The sequence below is a fragment of the Sparus aurata genome, chromosome 1, assembly GCF_900880675.1.
Source record: "Sparus aurata chromosome 1, fSpaAur1.1, whole genome shotgun sequence".
Lineage (NCBI taxonomy): Eukaryota > Metazoa > Chordata > Actinopteri > Spariformes > Sparidae > Sparus > Sparus aurata.
Genome location: NC_044187.1, coordinates 14,267,560 through 14,286,954, shown reverse-complemented (window position 1 = coordinate 14,286,954; position 19,395 = coordinate 14,267,560). Strand labels below are relative to the sequence as shown.

Sequence of the window (19,395 nt, the reverse complement as noted above, 5' to 3'; positions counted from 1 at the left end):
TTCTATAAGGGTTGTAATATCCCACATGGTGATGAATCCAATGCTGTGCTCAATGCCCCACATGGTGATTGGAACGGTAGTTAAACAACTCTTGTAACCTTGTCAGCAATCTTTATCAACTTTGTTTTTATCAGATGTCTGTGGTATCTTGTTGCTTGCTGCCGTGATGGGATGTCGGGGTGTCGCGGGGCAAGTCAACACGTGTTCTACTTCTGTTTGGCTCTGCGTCTTGTCTGAGGAAAGTATACGCAAGCGGGTCGGGAAAAAAGAAATTAAGATGCACATCAATAAAACTTTTTTGCAGACAGGATATTGTTATGTTCGTTGCGTCATGGTGCAGGCATGTTTTCAACCATTTTCAACAATTTGTGTGTTGTGGGATGGTGCTTGTGACATCTGAAGTATCGCAAGACTTAGACATATATTGTTTGTAATACGAGCTCCGCTGTTGTTTTTAAAATTTCTCCATCTCATTTGCAAAGACACTTATCTTCAGAGTAATGTCTCCCATGTCCGGATACTTGTTTTTGTTTTTTTATCCGTAATCCTTAATGCATCTCACATTTTTGAATTTTGAGAATTGTTCAGGAATTGTTTGGATCGCACGAGATGGGGAAGCTGGGATGTTTGTGGGGGCACACACTCCCAGACAGGAAGTTTATCTATCATGCATGCCTCCAGCTCCTCCACTGACAAGACCCTTTGCTTATAAGGAGTCAAACAGAGCAGAGCAATTGAATATGCAACTGCCCCCTACGGGATACTGTCACCGCTCTGCTGTGCCTCCTTATCATCATTCAATCCAAACTGGTTGTGGATAAAGTGATCATTATGACAATTAGACGTGGCTCGATCCCCCGCAGACCCCAGGAGTCCTATTCTGTGATGTTAGCTGCCAGAACGGGCTCCCAGCCACACAGGGTGAACAGAACCAGGGGAGGGCTAAGGTGTTTACTGGCAGCATCAACAGGATGAAGGTGCCTTTATACAGAGAGAGGAACCCAGGCCCCCAGGAGACACGGCAGATAACGGGTTTATCATCAGCTCCATGCGCATGCTTTGATTGTAATGTTCTGTGCTTCCTTCTGGCCTTGTATCCCCCTCCTTCCATGGATCCCCCCGGTGCCAATTAAGCTGAACTGCACAGAAACAATGCTGTGCTGTGGTGGTGTGGGCTCCTAGCTGCGCTGTGGGTGTTCTTCTCCTGAAATTCAATCTCTATACTCCAGAAGGCCCCCAATCACCCACCTACCACACACACACACACACACACACACACACACACACACACACATTCACCCACACACTACCCATGTCATCATCACAGTGGTCTCTCCACAATTAGCTCGCATTCACACACCTCTAGCATTATGGTGAATTGTGGACAAACCTTCCTGATTGGACAGGGCCCTGTTACAGGATGTGGTAAGGAACTGGTGCATGTAGCTGTTTTTTGACTCGGACACTTGCAGATTTAAACCCGTAATTTGGGATATTTGTCTTCCACTTCAGGAAGCGAAACATGGTCAATGTGCTCATGACGCAATCATCTCCGACGTACGCCTAGCTTCTGTAGCCTACCCTGTCACTCTGGTCGCTCCCCCCCTTTCAGCTCTGGCAATCTTTCAACAAAATGGAACTTTTTTTTTTATCTTTTCCTGTGTCAATAGCCAATTTAAGGATAAACTGAGCCACCCAACATTTTTGAGGACACAGTAGCACCTCCGTTTTCATTCTGCACAGCAAGTATATAACAGCCACATCATCAAGATTTTAACAGCGATTCCAGTGAAAATTTAAATTGTGATGCGAAAAATGATCATTCCGTTTAATCGTCCATCAAATCATGTCAAAATAATCACAATATTGTTCTTTCACCATATTTTGCAGCCCTAGACAGCAGTGACTCTTTGCTTTATAGAGAAGTAAAATAATAAAAAAAAATATGATACAATTTAACGTAAGAACAACTACAATTGAGCACAACTTCAGAAAGGGCAGTTGAGAGTGGTGTGTGTGTGTGTGTGTGTTAGTGACAGTGAGTTTTATAAATGAAGACATCTGTGAACAGCAACCCAGAGCCTGACAGTCCACTGACATGCATTAGCCTGTGTAACGGGGGGCGAGGGAGGCTGCAATAAAATATTTCACTGTTAAAACAAATAAGTCACAGCATGTTATTCTTTCTGTCCCTGCTCCGCTGACAGCTGCTGTATTCTCAGCGGCCATCGGAGGCTCGGGGCTGCTCTCACACACACACTCAAACAAGTGGCCTCATCCTCACTATTTACTCTGACTAGAAGCAAAAGGCAGGGTCAAACTCATACTGATCTCACAATTATCCTCGAACAGTGGGATGCCTTCTAGTGAAAGATGAATGTTAACAAGTAAAGCAGTTAGACAAAAAAAAAAGAAAAAAAAAAAGAGTCTATTCTATGAGCTTTATGGCCCGGATGATGGATGATATCTTATTCTTGGTTGGTGGGAGGATTAATGTATCATGGGATTGCTGTGCGCTTGTCAGGATTTATGTATCAACAGGTGGAGGAGTTGCAGTGGGAGATTAGATTTCTCACTTGCACGAGAGAAAAGCAGAGAATACTACCAGGAAGCGTCTGTGTGAGGGAGGGAGGGAGGGAGGTGTGAGTGCAGATGCATCAGGTAGCCTTTGAGTGAAGGGCATAGACATTGTTTTGCTCCAATCAACTCATGTGGAATGTCTTTTGGTGGAGGAATGCCCCACGAGCCGATGAGGAAGGATCAAAAGGTTTCGGGGGGGGTAACAATGCATGAGCTAACACGTGCGTCACTCGTACTCAAAGACAGCTGCCCCCTTTGCAGAAATGGAAAATTGTAAGCGTTGTGTGTGTGTATTTGTATGTGTGTGTGTGTGTGTGTCGCTGCCTCCTGCCGCTCAGACGGGACCGGCATTCCATGTAATGCACCGTGAGATGTGAGATAACAACCGCTCCTCGTCCCTGCACCTCACTTTCCCAGCTTTCTGTGGAACGACGCCAACACTTTGACAGTGCCAAAGCCGGAGCCCCCCAGAGAGGAGAATTGGAGGGAAACGAGGAATGCAGAGGCAGGTGTTTGTGAAAAATGAAGAGATAATTCCTCATGAGAGATTCAATCAGAACCCCCTGCCTGGCTGTGGAAGAATGACGGCAGTCATAAAAAAGATGTTCAAGGGAAAAATGGAGGGAATGTGTTTCAAGTTGACACCGCGGAGTCATTTGAATAAATTTGAACGGGGTTTGGAGATGGCAGGCTTCGTAATCAGCGGCATTAACATCCGGTGTTGAGAAGTTACAAGGGTGAATTACCATTAATTACTATTTATGCGGAGGTAAAGAGTTTGTGAACGAGACCACGGGGCGTCGAGAACGAGACAAGACCTAGCTAGCTTCACTTGCGCGTACCTTTCTTTATGCTTCCTCTGCACGTGCCCATTGGTAAGAGTTAACGTTGTAGGATTCAAATGCTGCTGTGTGTTTTTCTTTTCCGACGCTGTTTTGCAGATGTACTCCTTGTGGTTTTAGGTAGCCAAAATTTCATAACAGAAGATTTGGCTGACGCTTCCTCCCAGACAGCCACAGCTTCTCCTCCCGTCTCCTGCGTTCACTGTCTTGGAGTTGGTGTTCAGTACCATCCCCGCAGTTGTGGTCTCGACTCGTCTCGAAATAAAAGAGTCCTCCTGTGACTGAGAGTAAAAAAATTCTGCCGATTTCCGACCTCGAGTACTACAACACTGCTATGACACAAGGCAGAGCGAGATTCCTAAGTCTAAGTATAGAGTTTAGACCAGCGATGTAAAAACCCAAACCACCTGAAAATTCCCTTTTGCAGCTGACAACATGTGAAACCCACAGTTTGCACGTCCTCTAAATGAGCTTGTTTGTACAGTATATTAGCTTTTGAGCCGTGCCAAGAGTATCTTACCTACTGCGGCTCTGGCAGCAGTTTTACCGTGATCAATGCCCAGGAGCCACAGGTTGGCACTCCGTCTTCTTTTAATCAAGTTGTCTCGTTGGATTGGCTCCGCAGTGAACGGCTTTTCTAATGCGGTGTTTGTTTCTTATGGCTCTGGTGCCAGCGCTGCTGTTCGCCTGCTGCTGAGGGAGCTAGTCATTAGCAAGGGAGCTAATATTTCAGCCCATTTAACCGCTGTGTATCTTGGTGGTCCCCCTTTGGCTCCGGATCTAGACCTCTTTTGGCTTTGTGGTCTTTGACCCGCTCCCTATGGTGAGTTTATTTTCGGGATGTGGTTCACTGCACACCCCGGATCCAACATATGGATCGAGCATTTTTCAAGGTGAGGTCGAGAATTTCCATCCCCAAGATGCAACTCTCTGACATTCTTTGGCAAAAGTGCGTTCACCTCTGGTCCGACTAACATCCAGCTGTACAGTGTGCTGCATCCACTCCCACATAACTCCTTTTTTATTTGACTTCAATGATCTGACGTTTAGTAGTGCTCATAAATTTTTTTGCGGAGGAACTCAGCCTTTTTGGGTGGAGATTTATTTGTCAACTTTCACAACATTTCACTTTATATTCAGATTGATTGAACCCTTGTGGCTTATCATGTGGGTCTCTGTTGTTGCTCAGTGGTACTCCAAGTACATTCCTTTGCAAAGAGTCATATCTTCTGCATTCGCATGTGGCCTGTGTCACTGCTGTGTTTGACTAGGCCGGGTCTAATGCAGTCCAAACAGAACTACGGGATCCAGTACACCAATTTATGATGTGTGTTCCTTGGCCCAGGCAAAGATTACACCTATCCAGAGCTTGCCACTTACGTCCAAACCGGGACATATATCTCCTTCTGAATTCCTATTTTATTTTACTATTTTGTGTAGCGATATCTTAAGATTGAGACAGCTGCGGTAACTGTAAGACAAGATACTCGCCTGTATGCCACGGGTAGGACTGCGTCTCTGCATGACGCTCCATTTTGCCACTTTTTTAGATTATTTTAAATTTCTCAGTGAAAGACAAAAGATTCAAGCTGTTTCAGAGGGGGGATACAATCACACAGGGACCACTTTATAAACATTCTTCACACCTTAGCGTAGCATTCTGTTCATTCTTTTGTCAAGGAGAAATAGTGAGGGAGAGTACAACGTAAAAAAAAAAAAAAGAAGAAGGCCGACCTGGCTTGCCTTGCCTGGGGAATGAAACACTGTAGCTGATTATTACAGCTAACTATGATGGGAGGACCACCAGGGTAGTGACAACTGATGTAGCTGCCTCCGGGGTGAGACAAAGGTTTACATATTACACAAGCAATTTGGATGTTTTCTAAACATGTTGCCAAGACAGTGGGAGTTGGCAGCTCTCTGCCCCCCCAACCCCCCCCAACCACCCCCACCCCAAGCTTCGAATTTTGCATGGACTTTGTAAACCGGGAAGGAGCGAGAGGACGGGGAGCAAAAAGCAAGGGCTGAAGCACTCTGCACTTTTGTGCTCTCTATGAACTGTGAGTGAGCTAATAAATTCTTTCAGCCACTCAGCGTAGCATTCACGGATATCCCCCATAGATTACACACACAAATCACCGCACAATGGAGGCCACCGGGAGGGCCGGGGCGTCACAGGGGCCCCCCGACCCTGTGGACGAGCGCACATAACCAGGCTGCGGTGAAGACTGGGTGAAAGGCGGGGGGGTTGTAGAGGAGGTGCAGCGCTACCCAGAGTCAAATGCTTTATAATGGTTGGTAATGGTATATTCAAGGAGGGTTGGTGAAGGTGTGAAGTGAAACAGGCGAGGGTAGAAAAAGAGAGAATGGGAGAATAGCGGGGGTGTGAAAGGGAATGCGATGGATAAATAAAAAAAAAAGGGGGGGGGGATTAGAGAGGTTGGAGAATTAAAGGAGCTGGGGGGGGGGGAGTGATGGGTTGCAGGGGTTGCATGTAGTGGTCTTGGTGATGATGAAGATGACCGAGGGGGGGGGGGGGGGTGAGTCCAACCCCACACAGCCGAGCAGAAGCCAAGGAGGGACATAATTAACTCCTGGATCTTTTGTGTTTCTCATCTGACTGCAGGGTGGAGATGAAAGGGGCCTGCTAAGCCTGGCATTCCACCCCAATTACAAGAAGAATGGCAAGCTCTACGTCTCCTACACCACCAACCAAGAGCGCTGGGCCATCGGACCGCACGACCACATTCTCCGTGTGGTTGAATACACCGTTTCGAGGTAATGGGAGAAGTGTGTGCCGAATCTACCTTTTTAAATATGGGTCAATCGGTGTCTGAAAGGAAAGCCAAAAACCTGAGCTGCCTCACAGTCTACACGCAATATATTACACCGACTCATCCGTTACCAAATGAGGATCAATATAACCTGAACATCTGCGTATTTACCCTTAGATATTTCAAAGCATGAACATTGAAGAAGTAGATGTATAACAGTTGGTGAACGTTCCCACAATCTGCTTGTCGGTACGTGATCTCAGTTTATTTCCACATGATGGAGATTTGTAAAAATGCTAAGCTAATAAGTGTTAGAAAAGGACAAAATTGAAACCTATTGGATGTTGTGAAAAAGTCCTGATCCTTAAACCCCGGAGGATAAAAAAAAAGTGTCTAACAATACTGACTCGACACTTTTTTAATTTACAGAGACCGTTGCAACCGCAGTAAGTACGAAAAGCTTCAAGGGTGCGCAGTGTAATTCTTCTAAAGGTGCAATTAAAAAATTAAGTATTTTTGTCTCGTGGGGATTTAGAAAAGTAGGTCAAACGTCCCACCTGATGCCTGCTATGTTCTGCTGAGTACGTGATCGGGCGTTCATTTGCAACATTCTTAATCACACACCTGTGATTAAGACAACGATCTTCTCTCACGACTGTGTTTAAGTGTAACATTTTAATCTGCATAATCACAGTTGTATGTTTGACTTAATGATCTAATCTTAATTATAGTCCTGGCGTGCAGTCTCGGTGACTGCGGCGTATAGTCCTTAATTTGAGGGTCCAATAGAGAAATGACGGTTAAAGTATTTGATGGTTGTGTAAGAGAGTCTTTTTTTTTTTTTTTTTTTTTTTGTCTTTGGCAAGCTGCTTTTTAAAAATTGCAGGACTACCCAAAATAGCACATCATGAAATATTTGTTGCTGATACTGTGAAGCCAAATCTTCACTTTGCACCAGAAAATTGTGAAACATTTTGAAGTCTGTGTTTCATCTCCACCCACTGTCTTCGTCTGAATGAGACAATGCATTGGATTTAGACTAAATGCCTCCAGACAATAAACAATTTAAGGTCATTTTAATGTGGAATTTCGTTTGGCTTGTCGACATTCAGCGTTTCTTATCCATGTATAACTTCAGCCACCAACGCAATTATACTCCTAAGTAATTGGAGACAATCAGAGTACACACTCATTTACAAAATCGTGTCTTATGCAGCATATGTCAAAATAAATCAACACCACGACCAATACCTTAATACGATGTATACTCTAAAAAATATATATACATATGAGACTCCAGGGAAGCATGTAGGTATAAAAAATGTTATGTGTCCTTTAGAAAAAACCCAAACCAGGTTGACACCCGGACTGTGAGGGTCCTGATGGAAGTGGCAGAGCTGCACAGGAAGCACCTCGGCGGCCAGCTTCTCTTCAGCCCCGACGGCCTGTTGCACATCATCCTCGGTGACGGCATGATCACCCTGGATGACATGGAGGAGATGGATGGACTCAGGTGAGATCAGAGGTCCTAGAATAGTTGAACAAATGATCGAGTGCTGGCATGTGTGTCCCAAGATTGAATCCTCTCCTAGCTCCTACCATCGTGAAGGTGTATTTTGTTTGTGTGTTTGAATGCAGTGATTTCACAGGGTCCGTCCTGAGGGTGGATGTGGACACGGACTGCTGCACATCGCCTTATTCCATACCGCGGAACAACCCTTACTTCAACAGCACCAACCAGCCACCTGAAATCTTTGCCCATGGATTACATGACCCAGGCAGGTGAGTGATACTGAAGAACTTGAGGAGACGTTCCTGGCAGGAGACATCCCCTGCTCAAAACTCCACTCGCTCAAACTTAAAAAGATGATGCAATTTTCTTCCCATTTGCTTTGTTCTTATACCAGTTTACCATATTGTAGTTGGCTGCTGGCGAGACATTATTTCTGTTTCTCCTGAACTCATCTGGTATTCCTCACTTTAGGTGTGCAGTGGATCGGCTTCAGATGGACAATGGGAGTTTCCTGATCCTCTGCACGGATGCCAGTGGCAAAAATGCATCAGCGGGAAGAATACTGGAGATTACGAAGGGGAAAGATTATGGTGAGCTTCAGTTTCCATGAGAAGTTCCAAAGATGTTCGAAATATTTACCTTTTTGAACTTTGGAAGGCGTTCGCTGTTTTGCAATGTTAATAGAGCCCTTGATAAAAAAAAATAAGTAAAAAAAAACCTAATCAGAACCTTTGCCCGAGTTATGTTCGATGGCATTACGTCTGGAGAAAGACATGAAAATACCTTAACCTCTTGGATCACCTTTCATATTTATTCTGCTGAAGATTACATCTGTTTTTACGAATGTCTTACATTTTGTAAGACCAGGGTGTTTTGGCAACGAGTTCAGAAAACACACCAGGGCGAGCGGAGAAGACAGTGAAGGTTAAATGTAAAAATGATGTGGCCTACAAAGACTCATCCCTTGTGGAGTGCAGATTTGCCAAGTGAATGTGAAGTTGTTTCCACAAGTAAGATTTATAGCTGTCAACAACAATAACCGTCGAGATGGTGGTTTGACATTGTTGAAAACAAGCTGAGAGGGGCCTAGTTCTTCTCACATTGAGAAAATAATCAATAACAGCAGCACCTTGACAATGCTCGGCTTTCTTCTGCTCACAACAAAACAAATGACTGAATTGTTCCAAACTGCATTGGACTGGTGATGCTTTGGCAACACAAATTAATCCTTCGACCTTCTATCTCTCACTCCAATTCAAAGTGCCAGTTCTTGTCACAGACCAGCTCTCGCCTGGCCACGCGCCTGATTTAGCCACTTTAGCCAACCTCTAAAGTGATTGCAGCTTGGAAATGAGCACACCGAGTCTCGGATCATAAATTTTTAAAGGCAGCAAACCTCCATTCATATTTCCCTTTGCCAAGACAACTGTAATCCAGAAAACATGCCATGTTGCCTCAACACTACACTTATGAATAAAAGATTAATGCATTCTCTTCAAGTTTTGATAAAGACACATTAAAGTCTGGAGTGTCTGCCAAAGAAAATTCCAATATATCGCTGTCCAACTTCAATCAGGATTCACTCTTTTTTTCTCATGGAAGCGGGTTTCCCTAACAGGAACCACAGTGCTATTATATATCTAATAGACAGAATTAAGCAAACATGATTAATCGTTCAGCCCAAACAAAATGGAACTCATCCCAAAGCACGAATTGTAACAATTAATTGAATAACTCAATAGATTAGAACAGCTGAAGGATGACGATTGAATTTGTGAATGTTGACTGATTGTTTACTGGTGATGCACGCAGGCAGCGGTGGCTAAATCAGACCTTTGCCTCCTTTTCTCCTCCATTAGAAAATGAGCCCTCTGTGTATGACCTGCAGTCCAGTGGAGGAGCATCACCCGTGGGAGGCTTCATCTACAGAGGCTGCCAGTCTAGAAGACTTTATGGCAGTTATGTGTTTGGAGATAAAAATGGGTAAGCATGACAAAGGACTTTAAGCACTTCTGATCTTAATCAAACTGAAAAATGACGCTGCCACATGTTGAGATCTCGATCGACTCCCCGCGGACTTGATGACTGACATTCTTATTTGAAGGATAGTGTAGCGGCTTTACCCCTGTTGATGTATGAGCTGGGAGAAACATCTTCACTGTTATGTGGATGAACATAACTCTTCGTCTGTTCTCACACTGACAATTTGTCCCTTGCGTTGGCACACGATGCACCTTGCGTTATGTGCCAAAGTAAACAACAAAGTTCCTTCCACATGGGGGAAAACAAGTTTCATGTTACTGTCACCACTACAGCATGGCCCATTCAGTGTAAACTGAGATTAGACATCCTGCCCTGTGCTGTTCACACACACTTTTCTTTGGTTTGTAATTTATCCCACTTTGCTGATGTCAAACACTGACGCTTGAGTAAACAAAGGAAGTAAATAGCGGGGGGGGGGGGGGGGGGGGGGGGGTACACTATCAGGAGTTGGCACTGTGTTTAAAACAATGTGTGGTCGGTTAATTCTGTGCCTCATTACAATTTGAGGGCACACTGTTGTGGCTAAGTGAAGGCTCCGGCATGATGTTTGTTTTGAAACTAAAAGCCGAGGTCTTAAATGACACCATGTGAGACGCGGGGTGGAAAAAAGGAAGATGGGTCATTGAACCATATTACTAGAAGTAAAAGCTGTTTCCAGATCCCAACTGTACTTTTTTTCCGAAAACTGCTGCAAAGTGAGTTGCACGGGTTTTTCTTATGCGCAGTATCGTTGAAGTCGACATGACACAAACTGACAATGTGAGACTTGAAGTGATTGACCTACTCTATGTTTTGGGGGTTTTTTTTGTTTTTTCTCAGCAACCTGCGAATCCTCCAGAAATCTACATTGTCGACGTCAGGAAGCGGCGACCAGTGGCAGGAGAAAGCTCTGTGTCTCGGCTCGGCTGGCTCCTGTGGCTCCATGCTTGTGGGGCACATCTTGGGTTTCGGAGAGGATGAACTGGGTTAGTGGAACGATGAATGATGAGAAACCGACCGCTGTTATGCTGCCATTAAATCTAGCTCTCTCTCTCTTCCCCCCCCCCCTTTGTTTTGTTCTTCCTCTCTACATCCGCGTGAGTGACAGCTATGTGCTAACATATCTTCTGAAATCACTTCGGGGTTTTACACGAGCGCAGAAAGGCTTGTTGATTTCAAATGACGGATGTCAAAACTATGGAAAATTCATGGCTTGGAGTCGTCTTTTTGTATATTTATCAAGGGTACATACATTAACATCATGGTGTGGAATTTTCCACTTGGTTATTTAAAAGATGTTTGTAATTTTTTTGCACGCACACATGGTAATGCATAAAAACACGACTGTAAATATGGGAACATTGCAAAACCCAGCCGAAAAGGAGTAAATCTCTAAACTACGTCGCAAGTAATACCGTACTTAATCTACCTCTATGGCTCATTCCCAACAGGATATTAAATAGTGAGTGCTTCCTCCTGGATTAATTGTCATTTCCATAAGATAGCAATGATACTCCAAAGACCCAATTATGAGCTATATATCGGGCCACCTACCAGGCGATGTTTTGCATGAGCGGGGAGATGTGTTACTGTTTACCTGGGGGACTGCAGCGTAAAGATAAGGGGAGGGTGAGCCGAGGTGAGCCGACTAATATGATACAGAACAGTTTTTACCAGTTGGACCCCCACCAGACACTCAAAATTATTAGCTGTCAGCTCTGGTGTTTCTGATTAAAACGAGGACGCGATCGCATCAGAAATGTTTGATCACGGCTCTTGCCAGGTCGTGGAGTTATTATTTGATGAGGTATTTAAAGATTCCTGCATTTGATCTTGATTTGCAAGTGGTGCAAGAATCATAGAGGGGGGTGGGCTCGTGTCCCAAAGTATGGGCCTCACGGACACATGTTTACAATTTGTCCCCTTATGGAATTTTCTTGCGGGCTTGTTCCTCATTAAATTATCCGCCTGGTTCCCAGTCATGAGTATCCAATTGTCCCGTTAAACTCTTTCTCAAAGTCCTTTGGCAAGTGCGCCGATGCAGAAGCTTTAGCTACACTCGTCGTCTTCATCTCCTCGTGTCTTCTCCTTTCATCCACTTGTGCCTGCTTGTCTCCTCTTCTTATTTTTTGCAATGCATTGGGACTTTTGCTGCATATTAACAGTATGTCATGCGAATAGCGCTGATGGCCAATTTTTGTTGTGACTGTTCCTCTCTTGCAGGTGAGGTCTACATCCTGGCAAGCAGTAAAAGCATGGCGCAGTCACACAGTGGGAAACTCTACAAGCTGGTGGACCCCAAAAGGTACAAATATGAAGCACATTTACAGCCATTTCAGCGAGCCTCTTTTCAGACATCATATGTTTATAGATTCGGGTGGCATACAGTCAGGTCCCGGTTCAACAAGTAAGGGATCCCTCTGCACTTGTACATACCATCTACAAGCCGGCCATCCCTAATTGCATGCTGGTTTTTGTTTTTCCACATAGACTATATCAAACGAGATCCAGCCACTGACTCATGAAACCACGGATCTATAGTTAACCACATTTCACTGCAGTGACGTCTTTTCTCGCTCGTTTTCCTCCTCAAATCTTCGACACTCACCCGCGTCCCCTACACACACAATTAACAACTATCACTGTGAATAGAACTTCACATCATGTCACACCATGACCGCCTGCCTCGGCCAAAACAAATGGCGAGCGGTAACTGGAGAATAAGCACCGCATTTCAAAATCTTAGTGTAAAGTACTGCTAACAGCAGCACTGACTAGCTGGCTGATTTGTTGCCTGCTGGTTATTATCAGAACATTTGACAGCAGGGATTATTCTGCTGAGAGCAGGGACATCACAAAGGCACCTGTTGCTGAGCTCAGAAACCTCTACATACTTTATATGCGTGTTTGGGCATATAACCCAGCGCACATTTTAATCATCATTCACATGAGCTTCACTGTGAGTGGTTCCGTCCAGTCCATTTCCGTGCAGTCTGACGCTTAATTAGTTGATGTTAAACAACTGGAATGTGTTGGGAACATGCACGTGAGCGCGACTTCATAATTCAAACGTGTGTGCGTGTTATTGTCTATTAATCCTTACCATATGCATCACAGTATTAGAAATTGTTCCGATCAGGATGGATCTATAAACTGTTCCTGGAAACCCGAGTACATGTGATAAACATTTGTCACTCACGTCGAGAAAATATGCAGACGGGGCATGAATGCATCCCTCACGATACGGATGATACAGATGTATAAGTACTTATGTCTGATGTATCAAGCTGGCAGGAAATTACTGCAAACATGAGCAGACTTTGTATATTCAAACCAATTACATATTGAGTTTCAAGCTGAACCGCACCGTGTTTTTACCTATCGTCTTATCGGGACTTGTGCAGGAAGTTGAGAGACTGAGATCCTGCAGCGTTAGGCCCATCTGCACAGGTCTGTAAGCGTATCGTGTCCAACCCTAGACGAACTGAACGCACAGGAAAAGTCCCAAACGAATAATATTTCTTTAGGCCAAGTCAGATTTGATTAAAAGAGGCAGATAAAGTTAGAGAGGCAGACAGGAAGAATTTGCATGCCTCAGAATCAGCAATAGAAACATATCCGCAGCTGATTATTCCTGGGTGACGACAGTGCCACCCAGGCATTAGTGCAATTAATTACAACACAGATGTTTCAGAGGGGCCCTGGTGGCTCGCTCCTTATTTATGTTTTCTGGCGTGGCTGCTGGATGCATTTCTCCCAAAGAACAATTCTTTCCACCATCAAGTGGACTTGTTTAGTCTGCGCGGACCCTGTGGTGTTGGAGTCCAGACTCCTAATACAATCTGCCTTCGTTATTATGATCTTGTTTCAGGGAGGATGGAGAGGGGGTGACGGGGGGAGTAAATGGGGTAGCTAACGTGTCTGACCTCAACGCGTTATCAAGTCCGGTGGTCCCCCCCCCCCCCCCTTTTTTTTTTTCTTTTCCATACTGCAAAGACATCTGGACCCTAAAGCCCTCACATTTAGAGGTTTGTTTTAGAGTATGGTGGTTTCTGTGGTCCAGTATAGCATCTACTGCTGTGTTTTGATCAACTGTGTGTTTGGGAACATAGAGGGGGGAAAAGAGGAACTGTTGGGGAAAGCGGTGAAGGCTTACAGGGAAACATCAGCCATAAAATCCCTCAGCAGTGTTTGTGTAAACATGTCCTGGCCAGATGACTTCATTTCTAGGTATTTGTTTGTCAGTTGGAGTACCCCTCCAATAATAAATAGGCCACCATGCATTTTCGAAACATGCTGGATGTGTGTGGCGTGTGAGGGTGTATGTGAGTGAGAGAGGCGGACAGACGTAGGGAGCGGCAGGGCTTGTTTGTGGTATAGCAGCCAGATAGAAATACTTTCAATCATATACACTATCTGTCTCTATATGGTGACCAGTTGAAATCCTTAAAGTGGACTGTGTAGCATAAGAACGGGAATCCATGCACTTAGATTTCAGCTAAAGCAAGAAAAGATACGTTTATTTGTTGCGCACCTTTCACCAAAGTAATTCCAACTACTTTACATAAGACATTAAAAAAGGCGTTAAAGGTGCAGTTTGTCGGATTTGGGGGGATCTATTGGCAGAAATGGAATATGATATCAATGGTTATGTTGACATTATAGTTTATAATTACCTGATACTAAGAACTGTTGTGTTTTTGTTACCTTGAAATAAGCATTTTATATTTGTAGGACGACCAGATTCTCCTGAGTCTGCCATGTTTTTCTACAGTAGCCCAGAACAGACAAACCAAGCACAGGCTCTAAAGAGGGCCTTTGTGTTTTTCAAATTTGGCAAGGGATGTTATATTGGTTGCAAGATGAAGTGAACTGCTACATTTACATTTCTGCTCATCAAGCTTGTGCTTTAAGAATAATAAATAACAGAGAATATGTGAGTAGATTGACTGTATTGTAATGCAGTGTCTCTTCCTACCTACCTACTAGTAGCTTTATTTTTAAAACCCTTGAGAAATTTTAATATGAATTTTGACCCTTTGAGGATGCTGTAGTTGGTCAGTGTGAGATACTGTATAAACCTGCAAGTATGAGCACACATGATGTTTTATGTTCAGCATGTCGAGTGAAATGGATCACTTGTTAGGATATAATCATTTTGAACGCTATGCTAATTACTCTTAGCATGGTAACTCTGGTGATATGTTAGCAATGAGCTAAGGAACTAAGCACCTGGTACTGATTCGGGAATCAAATAATCGATTTAGGAATTTTTTTTTTTTAAATCATGTATAAAAAATTTTGCGCAATGTCATATCTGATTAAGACAAATAATTACGTTTTTGGGTTTTATTTTGCTCGACAACAATCAAAGCAAAGCCTCGGCCATTTAACTGGGTGAAATTTAATTTTGCTGGGCTTTACTCTGCACATATATACTGAAGCAGGTATTCATGGGCAAGTTAAGCTACTTCTCAGTCCCACTGAGTCTGCATTTGATAACATAATTATTTACACAGAGAGAGCATTATATTTATGCCAGGAACAAATAATACTAGACAGACCCCTTTTCTTTTTGAGAAATGAAACATACTAACAAACAAAGATATTACGATACAGCACAAGACAGGGATTTGTTTCAGCCCCTCTGTGTATATACAATACGCCATGGGAGTTGTACTGTAAATTTACATGTTTATTATATCATAATTCAATAGGGACATGTTGTGCTCCAACCACGCACTTGGACAGAATCAGCCTAGCTCTTAAAGTTTGCCACTGGCAACGGCTTAATTGAAACATATAGAGCCAGACCTCCTGCTGACTTCTGGTGTAAAATGCAATTTGCCTCCGCTCCTCCACGGAGGAGAAGGGAGAGCAGTATTCCGGAGGACTTTTCACACGTTCGGGTTTTGTCAGCTGCAGGCCGGACTGATTGAATTACAGCGAGCGGAGACCTTAAAAAGACACAGTGAACTTCAAATAGGGTCCTGGGACCTCCTTTATGAACTGCATTAGCCATGGAAGTCACAAATCACTGCATGTACAGGGGAGGGAGACTGCGGGTGCTCGTTTGTGGATATATTTATCCTTATGTGTGCCTCTCTGTGTTTTGTATGTACAGATATAAACTGTGTGGGTGGTGGGTACACGCGAACATGCACATCTGTGAGCCTGTGTGAGCGTGTGGTGTACGCTAGCTCCCAGCACGCTGCAGAAAGAAGCCTTTTCTTTATTTTCCCTATCCCTCCTAAATCTTCCTACATCTCTGCTATGGTCCTCCCCTTGACAAAGCTGCTTGCCAGTCGCACTGAATAGCCCTGGCTCCTACAATACACAGTAAATTTCTTGCACAATTAAAACAAGGAATGAAGCTACAAAAGAAGCCCCCAAACAATGGAGTCGGATGACAAAACAGCAAAAGAGACCACACTGGGCCGTTTGATTAAGCCATTGTTAGGGCGCACAATGTACACCACTCCACAGCCCTTTTCTCACATATACCTCATGTCAATCAAACGGGCCCTGCGAGCCAACAAGCTAAACACACACACACACACACACACACACACTGGCAAACATAATAATCAAACAGATGAGGAACAAATCTGAGGCAGAGCATCCACACGGCTCTGATGGCGCGGACCTGAATGGATGTCAGTGTTAAGATATGTTAATGTTCAGCTTGCCCCGGTGTAAGGACACAAAACGACAGTCTTAACCTGCATTCATCTGGCCTCTTCTCTGCATTATCTCTGCAGCAGCGAGCACATCTTGTTCTCTTTCCACTCCATTTTCATTTTATCTATGACCTGATCTTCGTTTTATGCTTTGCGATTTTTGTTGTCATCATCATCGACTCTCTCTGTCTCTGTCTCTCTCTCTCTCTCTCTCTCTCTCCGTGCAGCCACCTCATGTGTGAGCACTGTCGCCCTTCTCCCACTCGCTCTCACACATACACCACCCCTCCCAAAGTTGATAAATTCCCACAGTGGCTGTTGACCCAGCTGCCTTTGTCAAGTGGCGCTACCAGCAGGTGCTGTTTTCACAGCCACCCTGGCAGTCGTACAGACTGTTTAGTAGCGCTGCTGACCCCTGCCTGCTATTAACAGTGTTAGCTACAGACCCCCCCCCCCCATCCTCCAGGGACTCTTACTCTTTCTCTCTCTCCCTCTCTTTCTGTTTGCTTCCCTCCTTCGCTCTTTTTTAACTACATGCAGCCTGCGACAACAAAAGCCAGTGCGGATGGAGTCTGGAGTTGGGTGCTGATGGGAGCATGGGAATCAACCCCCCCTGCCCTCCATCCTCCAAATTTAAAGCAACTTTAGGGCGCGCACACACGCACACACACACACACACACAGTCACAGTATTGTCACTGCACACTGCCATCAGTCAGTGTGTCTGTCAGAACATTTGCAACACATTTTTCACACTGCTGAGTAAACACTCACACAGTCAAATAAATACAATTATCTCCGCACAACATTGTAGCTGCAGTTATTTTTTCCACTAACTGGCAGATTTTTACTTGCGTATCTTCCCACACACTCAATCCTGTACAGTGAACAAATGTAATATCTCCCTAACAAGTGATGGTCAGAGCAGGTGTGACTCAACAAATAAAGTAGTGATCATTCTAAAGAGTCATTTACCTGAGAGTCATGGACTAAAAGTGAGATAAAACAATCAAAATCGATCTAAATTTTGCGTATTATTATTATTTCATTATAACATCTCAGACTAGACAGTTAACCTGTTAGTAACGGACGCTCCTCTTTTATAAAGTAACATTCGGCATGACATGTCAATGCAAATTATGTCAATACGTAATGTGTAAAAGAATAAAGTTATAATTAAAAAGTTGAATTGATTAGTAAATGCGACCCCTGATGGTAGCAACAGTGTTTCTGATAAATAATAACTTAATTTTGTGCTCAAAGTCACAAAATTCCAGCGGTGGCTCAGATGGTATAATGTTATGTGACTACAGTAGAACCTGGGAGTCGTACGTCATCCTTCGATAGGGGCTATAAAAGCTGCGCGGCTCCTTTTAAGAAACAGGGGCAGTGCGTGGTGTGGTCGAGCATGAGAAGGAGAGATAGCTATGTGAGTTTGGTAGCGAAGGTGACTAGTAGTTGTAAATGCGATCGCTATCCATGCTAATATCAATGCTATTTTTCTTGCTAGAACATCAGTGCGGTTGCGATGGTTATAACTACGTATGACTGTTAGCCACGCCCCCATTCTCTGTTCGAGGAGGACCAGCGACCATTAGACAGGAAGAGACACTGACCTGGGGGGGGGCTTTAAAGGTCCTGAACTCCATCTAGTTTTGGTTTGTACTGCTGTTGGACCGTTTGCTCTCCAGCCATGATTGATGAGGCCTGTTTGCTCATGGACCAAGCAGTACCGTACACACACCCTGACCTCACTGCTCATTGCTCTCAGCGCTCATAACAGTATCGGTCCACAGGGGTCCACTTAACATGCCTGCGTGTCAGTGTCCAGCAAATTGTGTTGTCTCGGTAGCTTTATACCTCACTGTTTACACATCTACATTTCTGCCTTCCTCTCTCTCTTTCACAAAAGCACACACAGACAAATGTGTATTAGTGTGTGTGTGTGTGTGTGTGTGTGTGTGTGTGTGTGTGTGTGGGCCAGTGGGCAACAGACGCTAACAGACGCTTCACATTCGAACTTGATTACACACCCGCTGTATTATTTCCAGATTTGTCGAGCGTGATATGAAATAATTCTGCTCCAGCCCATTTGCCGATGTGCGTGTCTGGATGTTTGTCTTAATATGGAACTCTCGCAATATGTTTCTGTGGTGTTCAGACTTCACGCATATGGTGTGGAGATGTTTGTGTTTGTGTGTGTCTGCATTTTTTTCCAAGTCGTGTTTGTATCTGCGGGAGCCCCGTGTTAACCCTCAGTGTTGTTTTGCTCTTCAAGTGTGGAGAATTTTAAGAAAAAACATAAATCAGAAACGATAAAGGCGCCGCGCTTGACAAAGTAATTGTCTCTGCCGTACGGTTAAAATCCATCTCAGACGGTGGATTCAAAGTGGACCCACTATGACGACAATATACAGAAAGATGCCAAAGGGAGAAAATCATTGGTCGACATCACAACATCTGATGGCAGATTTGTTGATACTTCTTGTGATACAGTAAACAAATGGCTTCAGCTATCATGATAGATCAAAATGAAGTGTTTGTGTCATACAGTACTTCCACAAATCACAGTATAGTATTACCGTGTACCACGGCCAGTAAGAGTTGGACAAGTGTTTTGTTTTTGCCCAGTCCTTCCTTCTCTGTTTGCCTGTGAGCACGATATTTAAAAAAAAAAGTTATGAATGGATTTTTGCACGAGAACTTGGTGGAAACTTTGATCCGGCACGTAGCAACTGATGTGTGTTGGTGGGTGTGACTTCTCACTTAAAAGGACTCCAACTTCTAAACATTTAACGTAGTGTGCCTAAACACAGACAGATGAAGGAACACATCCATTTACTTTTCCAATCAAACAACCTGCAGACCAACCCTGCTAATTTTCTCCTCTTGGCACGGCGGCTGAGCGCAGAACAAATACAGAGCTGATTAGCTGCGTCGTGTCACACGCCAGCACTCTGAGAAGTAGGTAGAAGTTAAACAAAT

At 44.1% G+C, this 19,395-nt stretch overlaps 1 protein-coding gene across 2 annotated transcripts in view; it reads left to right on the top strand.

Annotated features, from left to right (window-relative positions):
* hhip (hedgehog interacting protein) overlaps nucleotides 1-19,395 on the top strand; it is a 35,675-nt gene that overhangs the window by 12,503 nt on the left and 3,777 nt on the right. For both annotated transcript variants that reach the window (XM_030428865.1, XM_030428874.1), the window contains exons 5-11: nucleotides 6,049-6,200; nucleotides 7,536-7,709; nucleotides 7,835-7,978; nucleotides 8,181-8,299; nucleotides 9,569-9,692; nucleotides 10,572-10,717; nucleotides 11,955-12,036. In XM_030428865.1, the coding sequence (XP_030284725.1) occupies nucleotides 6,049-6,200; nucleotides 7,536-7,709; nucleotides 7,835-7,978; nucleotides 8,181-8,299; nucleotides 9,569-9,692; nucleotides 10,572-10,717; nucleotides 11,955-12,036 (941 nt within the window). The remainder of the gene's footprint in view (nucleotides 1-6,048; nucleotides 6,201-7,535; nucleotides 7,710-7,834; nucleotides 7,979-8,180; nucleotides 8,300-9,568; nucleotides 9,693-10,571; nucleotides 10,718-11,954; nucleotides 12,037-19,395) is intronic.